The sequence below is a fragment of the Motacilla alba genome, chromosome 1A, assembly GCF_015832195.1.
Source record: "Motacilla alba alba isolate MOTALB_02 chromosome 1A, Motacilla_alba_V1.0_pri, whole genome shotgun sequence".
Lineage (NCBI taxonomy): Eukaryota > Metazoa > Chordata > Aves > Passeriformes > Motacillidae > Motacilla > Motacilla alba.
Genome location: NC_052031.1, coordinates 2913688 through 2927721, shown reverse-complemented (window position 1 = coordinate 2927721; position 14034 = coordinate 2913688). Strand labels below are relative to the sequence as shown.

General features: G+C 46.9%; 1 protein-coding gene across 3 annotated transcripts in view; it reads right to left on the bottom strand.

The window, feature by feature from the left end:
* PLXNA4 (plexin A4) overlaps positions 1-14034 on the bottom strand; it is a 459202-nt gene that overhangs the window by 61651 nt on the left and 383517 nt on the right. For all 3 annotated transcript variants that reach the window (XM_038153056.1, XM_038153057.1, XM_038153055.1), the window contains exons 13-16: positions 13828-13979; positions 13095-13212; positions 7466-7602; positions 5685-5852 (exon numbers count right to left, since the gene is read on the bottom strand). In XM_038153056.1, the coding sequence (XP_038008984.1) occupies positions 5685-5852; positions 7466-7602; positions 13095-13212; positions 13828-13979 (575 nt within the window). The remainder of the gene's footprint in view (positions 1-5684; positions 5853-7465; positions 7603-13094; positions 13213-13827; positions 13980-14034) is intronic.

The window sequence follows — 14034 nt, the reverse complement described above, 5'->3', positions numbered from 1 at the left end:
AGGGTTTCCCAGGGTGAGGAGTGCTCTCAGCAGTTTCAGCACCTGCCTCCATAACTTCCTTTGGAAACTGTCCAGGATGCAGTTTATTTCCTGCTGGGAAGGGGAGGCCATAAGGAAATCAATGGGGTTGTGAGAAGAAAGCTCAGAATCCCTTTCCTGCCCCCAGGTAAAGCTGCACGCACAGGAAAGGTGAGGCATGTGCATTATAAATGAGAAAACACCAGAGAATAAACACCCTGGGAGGAAGAAGGCAGCAAATCTCCCTCATTTCTGACCTTTGTTTGCAGTGTTCCTGATTTATCTTCCATTATTAATGAGCTGGGGAGGCAGGAGTGAATGCAAACACACACAGAAGAGCTGCCAGGTTTGGGTGAGCTCTGCTCCAGCCCCTCCAGTGGCACCCACACTGATGAACTGTGGAAACCCAGGGCACTGGGAATTTTTCCTGTCTGCTCTGGGGTGCCCTGACCCACAGGGCAGCACTGACTCTGACCCTCATTCATGGGGAAAGTTTCCTAAACTTCAAGATAGACTGGAATCCACAAAAGTGTGAAATGGATTACAGAGAGCAGTGTAGGTGTTTCACTTGGTGGGAAATTTAGGTTTTGGGATTTTTAGTATGTTGTGGATGGGAGCAAGATGGAGGGCACAGGGTGTCATCCTGGGTTTCTTCTTCATGCTTCTTCTTCCTCCTTCTTCTTGGGTTTGGGTGGCATTTTGTAATTGGGCAGAAAAGCCCACATTGTGGGCTCTTTGGGATCAGTTATTGGGTTAAAAGGGGAAATAATCCAGGTGTCAGCTTTTAATTGGTTAGTTTAGTCTTAAAAGACCTTGTAACAAGAGATTGTTGGCCATTTTGTGCCTTCTAATGAAAAGCTGCCAAGCTCACAGTAGTGAGACTCTTTTATGGATAAGAAATAATAAATACCTGAGTCTGAACATGAACTGCCATCTCAAGTGCCTTCAATCCAGACCCAGAGAAACCAACAACTGGGACCCCCACAATGAACCAAACAGTTTTTGGGTTTATCCAGAGAGAGTTGGCACAAACACATCTCCCAGCAGATAGATACCTGTGGGACGCTTCTCTGGGAGGCTCCTCATGATCTTTCACTCAAGGGCTGGGCTGGTCCATGGTTAGGGAAATATTTGACCTTGAGTTCGGCAGAGTGTCTTAAGTTTTTTTCTCTCTGAAGTATCAGCTATGACAGGAAATTGCTAATGGGAAATTTTACAGGGCAAACCCACATTTTGCTGTTTCCATAAGATCTGGATAAGTTTTTTTTGAATGCACAAGGGATCCTGATGAAGGCATACATCTTAAAAGAGACCTTCCCTGCTTTACAGAAAAAAATATCCTCTCTCCAAAATTCATCTTCCCTGTAAAGATTCCTGACATCATCCAGAGAGAATTCTTCAAAACCCAGAAGTGTATAAACCAAATTGTTCTTTCACCACTGTCCTGGATCTTCTGAATTTTGGCTGAGCCTTTATATTGATAATAGAATTATAATTTTATTTCTATTATTATATAAATTAATAATATTATAATTACTAATGTAATTAATCCCTGCTGATTCAAACTAGAAGGGATTTTATATCTTTACTTGGCTGAAAGTTCTACATGTTCCACAGAAATCCACTGTGTGAACACACCTACAGGTATGTGTGTCTATATAAAGACAAATCCTTTTATTTAATCAACCAAATCTGTGCACACAGTTTTAAACCCATGAGTTAAAAATCCTGTGTTTGGGTTGGAATCTGACCCTGCAGGCTTAGACCACAGGTAATAAACACAGCCATAGCACCTGATCAGAGAGAGGAAAGAAAAAAGGTAAAGCAGTTTTTTTTTGTTTGCTGAAGACTTAGAATCACCCCCAAACCTCTCTGGCTTGAAAATAAAGGAAATAAAACTGCTTCTTGCCTTGAAAATCACCAGCCATTGGCATTTGTGCCTGCATCTGGATGCTCAGCCAGGTGGGAGCAGAGCCTGGAGACCTGCTGCTGCCCAGCAAAATAACAGAGGTGCCAAAAGCCCTCAGAATTTACCAGTTTATTGCCCCCAAAGACCCTGAATATCATTTTCTGCCTGCAGACTCAGGTAATTGCTGGAAGAAACTCAAATCAAACTCAGATCAAAAGTATTATTGGAGCCTCGTAAAATTTTATTTACTTGCCAGACCAGCGTGACTTTTTTTTTTTTTGGCTATGGAAATAAATTAGCAGTAATCTTTTCTTTATTGTCTTGAAAAATAAAGGTTTTAAGCCAGGCTTGGTACATTCATTCACTGGTTTTGCAAAGCTGGTTTAGTGGCAATCATCTCTCCCTGGGAACAGCTCAGCCCCACAGTTACAGCACCTAAAACTGTCCCTGACACCCCAAACCCCCGTGGTAAGCCTGGATATTCCATCTTCTCTCTCCAAGGTTGTACCCCTTTGGAATGACTCAAAAGTGCTTAAGAAAGAGGATGAAATTGTGTAGGTCTGGTTAAAAATGCTCAAGGTGATGCTTCCTGATTTCAGATGAAGAAAACAAAGGGGAGAAGTTATACCCAACACTGCTTCATCCCTGGAAATGCTCAAATCATGCCTGGAAGAGTTCAAAAGCTGTGTGGATGTGTCACCCGGGGACACATTTTGGAGGTGAACGTGTCAGTGCTGGGTAAAGAATTGGAGTCAATTATCTCAGAGGTCTTTTCCAGCCTAATTCCATGAGTGATGAGACATGCGCAGTCCTCGCCGTCCATCCTAGCAGCCACACACCCCACAAATAACCCAGTACCCCCTAAACAAACACCTCAGCCTTATTTCCATTTTTCCAGGATTTGGGATGGGAGATCCCATCCATCCAGCTGTGGAACACAGAATCCTTGCACCTCCAGGCTGGGCAAAGCTTTGCTAACACACCTGAGGCATCTCCTTGGCTGCTCCTTCTCCTCTGCCTTGCAGCTTCAGCAGAGAAACCAAGGAGCAAGGAGGCTGTGGAGAACTCCTCACCTCCCAGCCACACCTGAGGCCAGAGAGGAAGAGGAAGAGGAAGAGGAAGAGGAAGAGGAAGAGGAAGATCCCTGTGCTGCAGCTTTCCAGGGGATATTCAGAAATTCACCCTCCTACGCTGTCAATCTTACACCTTTTTAAGCAGCACTGAACTCACTTTATAAGGGAATAAAGTGACTTCTCATTTCACTGATAACCTGGACTCTGACTGGAAATAAAAGCCCCAAATGGAAAATCCTGACATTAAAGCTTCAAGCCCAATGTGCAAAGACTCAATCCGGCTAAATCAGTAAATTCCCTCACGGTAATTAAAGGCACTAATTGATTTGTGAAAACATCTTTGGGATGGGAGCTGAAGTGGGGGGATTTACCAGCCCTAGCTCCTAATCCCCAGGGACTCCAATCAGTCCAGTTTGACAGGGAAGCAGAGAGCTGCCGTGGATGAATGAGGGGAGACTAAGATTTCTTATTTTGTATCTTTTCAAGGAAATAGCAGTGCATTTAATGACCAATTTCTCCTTTCCTGAGGCCATTTCTCCAGTCTTCTGAGAGTTTGGGTATCACTTTGATGCTTTCCACAACCAGGGCAAACGCTGCTCTCAGGCACCTTCATGTGAACCCTGTGAATTCACCAATGCAGCATCAAGGGGGTGAAGAGAAAAAGGGATCCCTAACGAGGAGAAAGGCTCTTGGATAGGGCAGGGAGCAGGGATCCCATTGTGTTTCATCTCAGGACAAGACCCTGGGGCTTTCAGGCACCATGGCGAAACAGGCAGTGCTTAGTCCTGAGGCATCAAGTCCATGAAGGCTGTGGGAAATGTGGGAATTTCAAGTCCATGAAGGCTGTGGGAAAGGTAGGAACTGCAGCTTGCAAACTGTGAGAGAATTAAATGGTTCGTGGCTTAAATATTGCTAAAATAGTGGAAAGGCTTTTGGCCACTGTAGCAAACCACAAAGAAGCAGCTGCTCATCTGTGATCACCAAAGCCACCCCTCCCCAAATACACCTACAAAGAGAATTTGGAGTGCAGAGGGAACTTGGGATGAGATAAATGTGATACAATTGTTCAGTCCTCCCAGGCCTAGGGAGAAGAATGTGATTCTAGAAGAGACATTGGGATGCTGGTGGCTCAAACACTCAGGGGAAGCTGCCATGGGCAAAGCACCCACCCAGGTGCCAGGGGCAAGCTCAGCCCAGCTCAGGCTGCAGCTGGTGTTGGAGCAGATAAGGAAAGAGCCAACCCTGGGTGGTGGGAACTTTGTCCTTATCAAGTGTGATGCCTTGAGAAGGCTGAGCTAGAGCAGAGACTGGGCAGAGTCACAGAATAAAGCAGGGATTTGTTCAAAGGATCTCCTCCATGGATCCACCTTGGGCAGCACAAGAGCCCAGCCAGGGCTGCAGCCAAGAGGAACCAAAATGGTCCCAAAATGCACGAGCGCTCCCGGGGTCTCTCCCTTGGCTCAGCTCTGCTCCATTTGCACCTTGCAGTTCATTGTCCCGTTCCAGCTTTAGCCCAGGCACTCCCACCCTGCTTGTTTGTCTCTCTGCAGCCCACGCTGTTTGTGCTCCTGGGCTGAGCTTTGGCTCATTTGTCCTTGGTACCAGCTGGAGCAGGAATTGTTCTGTCTCCCTGCTCTGTGCAGAGAGCTCACCATCCCATAATATGAACCCAGCCCCACACACTAAAGCAGCACAGAATGTGAAAAATCAAAAAGCTAAAACCTTGAGGCATCAAGTGAGCTCAGCTGTGATAGCTCCCCTGCCCAGGACAGTGCTGGGACATTCACACAGAACCCCTGAAGGTGCTCACTCTGCTGCTGGGCCGTGATGGGACATAAAGGTCCCAGCTGGGCTGGTGCAAGAGGCAGCTGTGTCAACTTAGAAGGTGTCAAAAACTCGTGATCCACCCCATTCCATCATCCAGGTGTCCCTGATCCACAGCTTTCCTTCATCCAGTGGGAAACTCCCTGCTGGGTGTTCCCACCTGAGTATGAACCCAACAGAGGTTGTGCTCTGGGGATTTTGCTCCTAATTTTTTTGGGATGCCCCTTGTCATCTGATGGATCCAGTCTGTGACCTTCACTTCAACTAAGACATCAAAATTGCAATGACCATGTTTGGTGATGCCTGTGAGTGGCGCAATCTTTCTACTCTCATCCTTTCCTTTTCTTCCTTACCCATTTTCTTATGTGATATTTTTAGGCTTTTGTATTTTCATATTGCTAGAGACCATAACAACCAAAATGGCTGTGAACCTGCTTTCCCCTAAAACCAAATTGTTGGTTATATATTTATACATATATAGATATAAATTTATTATATATGTATATATATATTATAATATCATATAATATATATTGTAATATTATATATAATATAGAAACCTATATTATATATTTAATAATTTAATTATATACATTTATACCTATAATTATATATATCATTATATATATAATTATATGTATATAAATATATATTTATATATTTACAAACACTGATAATTCAGTGTCATTTCACTTTAATCCACCCTGAGGGATTTATTGGCTGGAAAGTTTCTCTGCACAAATTTTTGGTGGACACAGTGCAAGGAAATCAGTTTTCTACACCAAGGACCAAAGTTATCAGGGCAGTTCTCCTTTAAAAAAACATGGGAGTTGGGAGAAGGGTTTTCCTGGCATACTCACCTGAAGATGCTCCACTCAGGCTCGATCCTCAGGATGGTGGGATCCTCTACATATTCATAGTGCAGCTCCTGATGGATCTTGGCCTTGTCCACTCTCACAGACACCTTCACCTTCTCAAAGCCTTCATAGGAGGCTGTGGTGTTACAGACAATGTGCTTGGTGGATCTCCTGGGAGGAGGAGAAAGTAAATGTGAACCAGGTGCTTCCAGCAGCAAAATGGTGCCAAAAAGAGCCGAACTATTTATTCCTGTGTCCCGTGGCCCAAAGCTGTGCACTGAAGAGGTGAAACTCAGTGTGAACCATTTGTGTTCCTGTAGCAGTGTCTGGCGAAGTGGCATCGCCTTTTCACTGGTTTAAATAAAACCACAAGAGCCCTGATCTCTCAAGACTCGGAGTAAAAACTGAACCCCAAGGGCAGTCCAAACCAGGGCCCTCTCCAGAAGTATTTCTCTGTGATTAAATATTTGATGGATGTTTCCTTCCTGCCTGCAGACATGTGCAGCAGCAGCTCGTAAAAGGGGTGTTTGCACCTCAGCTTTGCAGTCTGGGATCATAAAGTTTACTTTGCATTAGGACTGTAAGTCTTCTTTAAGTGCAGTTTGCAGCATGCCTGGGACCTCTGGAAGTGCTAATATAGTGGAAAGCATTTTATGATTAAAGAGGATTCTGCAAAAACTTTCCCTTTTTTGGCAGGGCTCAGACACAGCTCCAGGTCTGCATTCCTTTCAAAATGAGTCAAAAATCCAGGCACCAAACATTCTCAGACTTCCCAGTCCTGTGATTTGTGATGCAGCCTCACCTTATACCCCTAAAATGGAGGTGTAAGTCACTTCCAATGACTGCACCCTCCAGGTGCCCTCCAAATTCCCCCAAAAGACAGTGCTCAATCCCTCCTAAAATTCCCCAGTCTTCAGTGAGCATCTCCAAGCAGCTGTGGCTCCCACTTGGCATTTTAAATCACAGCCTGTGACTTCACCCTGCTGAATTTTGGATGCTGGAATCGCTCCACAGTCATGACAGGCTGCTAAAGAGGATCCCCACAGCCAGGAGAGGGAAGGGCATTGCCCCAGGGCAGTGCTCCCAGGTCTCCTGTGAATGAGCTTTTCCTCTGCCAAGGACATATTTGGGAGAAATGTGCCAACTTCATCTTCAGCCCCCATCTCTACTGGCAGCAAAATGTGTTGCTCTGGGTAGTTTGGAGCTGCAGGAGCCCCTGGGAATGGGATTCAGGCTCATTCTCACAGGGATCAGGGAACATCCAGCAGGTAACACTGACATTAAGCCTCTCTGAAGCGCCATTGAGCAGGAGCCAACACGGAGCTGAAATGTTGCAAATCATCCATTTCTTAGCACTACAGGACTATTCTGGGATAAAAGGGAGGTGGTTTAGTACTTCGAACTGGTGTTGTCAGATTTTCTTTGTCACCTCCACTAAAGCAGGGACATGAAAATGAATCTTTTAAACGACGCACTCCCAGAGCAAGTAGCAGAGCGCAGGACCGTGGAGAATTGTACAGAAATCTGACAAGAGGCCACGGGAAAAAGCACATCAAATACCAGTCAAAACAATGAAATAAATCCTATTTTCTCTCCCCAGAACATGGCCAGCAAGGCTGTGCATGGTGCAGAATGCACAAGTCCCATTGCAGCATAGATGTGTCCACGAGCAAAGGAGGCACTTGAGGGACAAGGTGTCAGGGCTGCAGGAGAAGTTTCCTGACTTTAATTGGCATTTAATCTTTCACACTTGGGCATGACCAGCAGGAAGGACTCATCTGTACCTGTAGAAGAGGCAGGGTTGTCGCCCAAAGGTCACAATGACATTGCTGCCAGCGTTGAGGTTGTTGCCTGTGATTGTCACCTGGGTGCCACCCGACACTGGTCCTCGCTTCGGCTTCAGGTCAGACAGGGTCAGAGTCTGTGGAGGCAAAGGGAGGAGTTGGAGACACAGCAGAGGGACCTCCCCTCTCCAGTTAGTGCTGGAGAGAGGGAGGCACCCCCAAGGATTAATCAGGGCTTCTGAAGTTGGCCACATCTGGCTGATAAAGGAGCCTGGAGTGACACCAGACCTGTCAGAGACCCTCTGCTTGAATGCCAGGTTTGGCAGGATGAGTTCAGACCCAGCCCCAGTCTGTTCTCACTCCTCCAAAATGAGATCTGCCCTTGTATCCTCTCAGAAATATTCCTACAAAGACAAGTCCATGCCTGGAGCACCTTGGGTCACAACCTCTCATCTCCACTGCTTGTTTGGCACAGCCCAGGGTATTTCTGCTGTCACACAACACCAGCTCTGCAGGATAACTCAGTCAGTGAACTGGTTTGATTGGATCTTAATGGAGTTTAATGGGATCCTAATGGGGAGTTCCACCTCCAAACTGTGGAACTCACAAGACATGCAAATCGTTTGGTTTTGAGAAGATCACTCAACTTTATTGATTCTCAGAATCACAGGATGGTTTGGGTGGGAAGGGACCTTAAAGATCAGCCAGTCTAATCCCAGACATGGGAAGGGACACCTTCCATTATCCCAGGGTGCTCCAAGCCCTGTCCAGCCTGGCCTTGGACACTTCCAGGGATGAGGCACAGCTTCTTTGGCCTCCCCACCCTCACAGGGAACTCCTTCCCAATATTCCATCTAACCCTGGCCTCTGTTAGTGGGAAGCCATTCCCCCTTGGATGGAGGACAGCTGTGGCTCAGCAGAACATCTGAGTTTGCTCTTGCCTCTCCCACACAGGATCCCAGAATCACTGAGGCTGGGAAAGATCTCCAAGGTCATTGAGTCCAGCCTGTGACCCATCCCCACCTTGGCAACCAGAACACCTCTAGGGATAGGACTCCATCACCTCCTCGTGCAATTCCAATGTTCAACAACCCTTTCCATGAACAAATTCCTCCTGATGTCCAACCTGGACCTGCCCTGGTGCAAAATGCCCACACATGACCCCAATCTTTCTCTTTTCTGACCTGGATGTTGAGACAGCCTCGAGCTGTCCTCCACTGGTGCTTCTCTGAAATGCCACAGCCGCAGAAGCAGCACTGCCCACTTGAGCACCTTTTCCCTTTTCCTGCTGATTTTCCGAGCCTCTTTTCCCAGCCTAACACAGCGTTGTGTTAATATATCAAAAAGGGGCACAATTCCTTTAGAGGCCCCAAATCTCAAAACTCTTTTTCTTACCTTGCTACCCTCCCTTCTTCCCCAAATCAAGATAAAATACTCTCGCTCTGAAGGCACAGATCACCCTGTTACCACAATACAGAGAGGAGACATCAATATTCAGGGAGAAATTTGGTGTTACAGTTTATTCTTTCATTTGCATTTTAATAGAAAAACTTTCCATTCAGTCCCAAGTGAAAAGCTACTATATGCATTTAAATGAAGATTATTTCTTTCCCCCTCTCTTTAAGAATGATGACACAAGTGCTTGAAGCTCTCAGCTCCTCTGAGCGAGCAGGTACATCATGCAGTCACCTTATTGAGCTTTGGAGACCATTAATCCATGTTTATAAAACCACCTGACACACACCACAGCTCCCACTCTCACACACACAGAGCCACCTCTGTTCCCAGGCCCCTCTGGTTTAATCATTTTGAAAAACAGCGGCAAGATTTCCATTTTTCCATTTTGCTCCTATTCTAAATGCAGCTCTTGGAGGAAGGGCAGAACATGAAAACCAGACTTACAGCTCCGTAGAAGGATCTGTTGTCAGAGCTGGGCACTTTCTGTGTTTAAACCTGGCTGGTTTTCACCTGATGGTGTGGAAGCTGGTTTTATACTTAGAATCATGGAATTTTTGAGGTTGGAAGAGACCCCTATGATCTGCAAGTCCAGGCATTAACCCAGCACTGGCAAGGCCACAACTAAAGCACCTCTCTAAGCACCTTGAACACTTCCTGGGACAATGATTCCACCACTTCCATGGGCAGCCTGTGCCAGTGCTTGGCAACCTTTTCATCCAGAAATTGTCCCAATATCCACCCAGCCCCTCCCCTGGCCCAGCCTGAGGCCGTTCCCTCTCCTCCTGTCCCTGTTCCCTGCAGCACAGCCTGACCCCCCCGGCTGTCCCCTCCTGGCAGGGACTCGTGCAGAGCCACAAGGACCCCCTGAGCCTCCTCTGCTCCAGGCTGAGCCCCTTCCCAGCTCCCTCAGCCTCTCCTGGGGCTCCAGACCCTTCCCAGGTCAGTTCCCTTCCCTGAGGAGCTCAAAACTGGATCCAGGATTTGAGGTGGGGTCTCAGCAGTGCCCAGCACAGTGGGGTGGGCACTGCCTTGGTCGATTCCTGACACAATCCAGGTGCCATTGGTTTCTTGGCCACCTGGACACACCTGGCCTCATGTTCAGCCACAGGTCCTTTTCCACTGGGCAGCATTCCAGCCATTCTCCAAGCTTGGAGTGTGATTTTCTGGGAATATTCTCTACCATTCTCTCTTAACGGGATAAAAACTGCAGGAAGAGTATGGAAATGCAAAGGATGCACTTCAGTACTGCTCCTTTATATTTTGGATACCACCTCAAGCTCTGATGGCAACTCCCTCACTGATGGACACCCCCACCAGTACAAATTCCTGCCACCTTGATGGCCGATGCTGGGAAGTGACCTCCCCACTGGCAGAAAATGGGTTGTGAAAGACCAACCTGTTGCCCAAAGCCCTGCAGCAGTGTCTGATTCAAAAATCATAGAGGAACATCTGAGTTAAAGACCCAAAAAAGCTTTGTCCCACCCCTGGGTGTGTTCCCTGCCCTGTCCTTGGGGTAGATAAAGCAGCCATGGCATTTTGAGGATCCTCACAGGCCACAGCCACACCAGGAATGCTCCTTGGCAAAGCCCTGCAGTGCCTGGAGCCAGTCTTACAAATGGGTTTGTGGCTCAGCTTTCAAAGCTGTGATCAACATTTAATTATTCACAGTGGCCTTCCTGAATATTGCACAGCACATTCACAGCAGAGCTCCAGATTATTCACCATTTCCTCACTGGTAGAAGGTGGTGAAAAACACAAAGAGAGTCTTGTGGAACTGTGATAGGCTGGAGAGTGACAACAAGGCAAAGAGGACAGGAAATTTTCTGCGTTTTCTAGGATTTTACCTACTTTCCTCAGCTTCCCAACCCTTTCTTTCCTCCAGCATCTCCTGCACACAGGTTTTTCACAGAGAAGCACCATCACAGCTGGGTCTAAACTGCCCCCCATGGAGCTTGTCAGGACCTTGGTTCCCATTCTATTCCTCTTGGGAACACAGGAAGAGCAAGCTGTGACTCAAACACAGCTTGTGCACCTGTGTTTCCTTTCTAGAGGCTTCACAGTAGCAGCAAGATGGGAAAAGATCAAAGGGATGGATGGGAAATGCTCCCTAAAACAAGGATTTTAGGAGCAGACTCAGAAGAAGTGTGGAGCAGCCCACAGCTGCACTGAGACACAATATTTTCATCTAAAGCCAGAATAAAGGTAAACTTTCTTCAGCATCCAAATTGAGAAGTGAATGTAATATTTTTTCATTGAAAGACTGGGGCAATAATCACAGAAAGAAAATGAATAACTAAAAAAAAATATATTTCATTTAGATCATCATAAATTTCATTTCAGCTTTGTTTCCCTCTTGGCTTATTGTACTTTCTAATGCAATTTGCAGGTTTTGATCACAGATGAGTTTAAAACAAACGAGCAGCTATTTGAATTTAAAAGTTCTGGTTAGAAAGGTGCAGAAGAACCATTCTGGCATCTCTAAACTAAGCCACCTCTTTCTTAAAGCACTGAAATTAAATACTCTGCTGAGTCCAAACCATCATCTCTTTGAATTCTTGCAAGACAGGCAAAGGCTGAACCAATTGGCCAACTTTGACCAAGTTTTCCTTCAAACCTCTCGAAAACCAATTTTCCAGAAGATTTGCTATGAGTCAAGAAGTGACATTTATCTCCCAGGTGATGCCCTTCCTCGGTTTTCAAACATCTTCTTTCCCTTCAAGCTGCCACGCACCTCTGCAGGATGCCAGGGCACGTCGAGATTCCTGCAACAGAATCTCTGCCCTGCTGGCAGAAAAATCCGAGGAAGCCAAAAAAACATAGCTCCCGCTGTGAAAGCACCGGACACGGGAGAGGGAATATGATGGGCAGGCTGGAGAGTGTCTGTATTTTGGGTTTTTTTTTTTGTCTAGCACAAAGGTATCGAGGTATTCAGCAGAGAAAACCCCGGTGGCTTCGCGCTCGTGCCCTGGCAGCCGGGACGGCGGCAAGCGGAGGGAAAAGCTGTCACAGATGGACACGGATGATCAAAACCAGACAGGAATTCCAGGAGTAGCAAAGGTGACATGTTGAAGTGTAATGTCCTGGAAAGAGCCCTTCTGGCTGCCTGGTAGGGGCTTTCTCTCAAGGTGTTTCTGTGCCCCCGCCACCGCAACACCTGAGTGGCATCGGGAAGTGCAGAGAACAGAGAAATTTCTGTAGCTCGAGGGGGGAATCCAAGGCATTTGCATTCATTACAAGTTCCTTTTACCATAAAGAAATGCTCAGGCATGTGAATAATTTCAGAAGAGACCCATTCTCTTGCAAGAGTCGAGAGCTTTTGATGGGAACAAAGGGACCCTCTCATGTCAAACCTGCACAGATCTGAACAGATCAAGGCCAGACAATGCTTGCATGTCCCCAGCAAGGGGCCTTAGAGGAATAATCAGGTCTCTTGGACAAGGAACATCATCAGAAGGGAGGAAAAAAGCACAGGTTGAGTGTACAACATGTGTTTGCACTTGAACTGAAGCTGAAGCTTGCAGGTGTCTCTTGTTTCATCATGGAGCATCCAAAACCAACACTCAGCCCCAGTCACATCCTACAGCTCACCAGCAGCCTGAGCTGGATCTGTCCTGACCCCAGTACTCCTGGTGTGGATGGGATGAATAAACATCTGGGGGAATCCAAGAGGGAGGAAAAAGAAACCCAATCAAGACCATCACACTCATGCTGCTGAAGATCCCGGGGCTGTAAGGAGTACTGGCAACCCCCAAGTTTCTTCTGGACAACCCTGGAGGCTCCAAGCAGAGGGCTGTTGGTAGCAGAAGCATCACACCCCCCAAAAAATAACATACTAGGGAAATTTTCTCCTTTTTTAGCTCTTTTTTCTTTCTTTCCTGCACAGCACTTTTAACTATTAATGAGAATTTTCTGTATTAATTTGGACCGTGGCTGCATGGAACCGTAACTGGACTAATAATCTGGACTATTATTAGGTTGTTAAAACTTTAATTAGACCAGCTATTTTTGCTGGGAACAAGATGTAGAAAGGAAATGGAACGAACACTTTGGTGCACCGCAACGGCAGCGAAGAGCTCGGAGGCTCAACGTGGTGAAGGACAATGGACAGAGGGAGCAAAGAGGAGCAAGGCCAAGGAGTTCAGGGCCAAGGAGAACCTCTTCAGGAACTTACCATGAAGTAGTAGAGCTGAGAAGACCTGGCCATGAACTCTGGCTTGCACTCGGCCACGCAGATCTCCACGAATCCGGCGTGCTGGCTGGGCTTGGCCTCCCCCATCTCACACACGATCCTGAGAGGAAAATACCAACCAGGAGCAGAGTTTGAGGGGTGGTTTGGTGGTGCTGGTAAGATGGAGTTGTAGCTAAGAGCCCACAGTGCTGGGGGATGGACTGTAGATTAATCCACCTTTTTCTGTCCCATCCAGAATCCAAACTGTGGATGAAGTTATTCTTGAGAAAGTGGTGGCTTCTGGCTGGGACAAGTGCTGAGGTGGTGTAAATCCACTTTAATACACAGAGAAATGTTGGGCTGAGGTCTGGCTCCATCCCTCTCAGCTCCAGCGTGGCATGGTGGAGGCAGCTCTAAGGTTTAATGATCACTCCTGCATTTAGCAAGAGGCTTTTCAGGATTGCTGCCTTCCAGACTGGAATTGAACACCTTGGGGTGACTGTTTGGTGAAAACCAGGATAACTTCAGGGTATTTGCCATAAGGATCACCTAAATATGCAATCCAAACACAGTAATAACTGGATTATTAAATAAATGGATTTTCCTGAACTGTTCGTGAGGAACGGCCTCTTCCATCCCTCAATTCCCAGGCTGGAATGGATTCCTTGGAAGGCCCTACAGGTAGGAATGTCATTAGGTGTGCTGTGGCCTTTGCTCTGCCACACACCCCACTTACTGCTCTGCTGGGATGTACCCTTCCACCAGGGGCTTGCACTCCACGCCGGCCACTTTGACGTGGGTCGAGATATCCTGGAATTCCAGCCCGAGGTTCTCCCCACGGATGGTCACCCTGGTCCCTCCCTCTCGAGGGCCTGTCACGGGGTTGATCTGGGGAAACAAGCCAAGAGAAAGGAGAATGATCAAACCAGAATCCTCTCAAGTG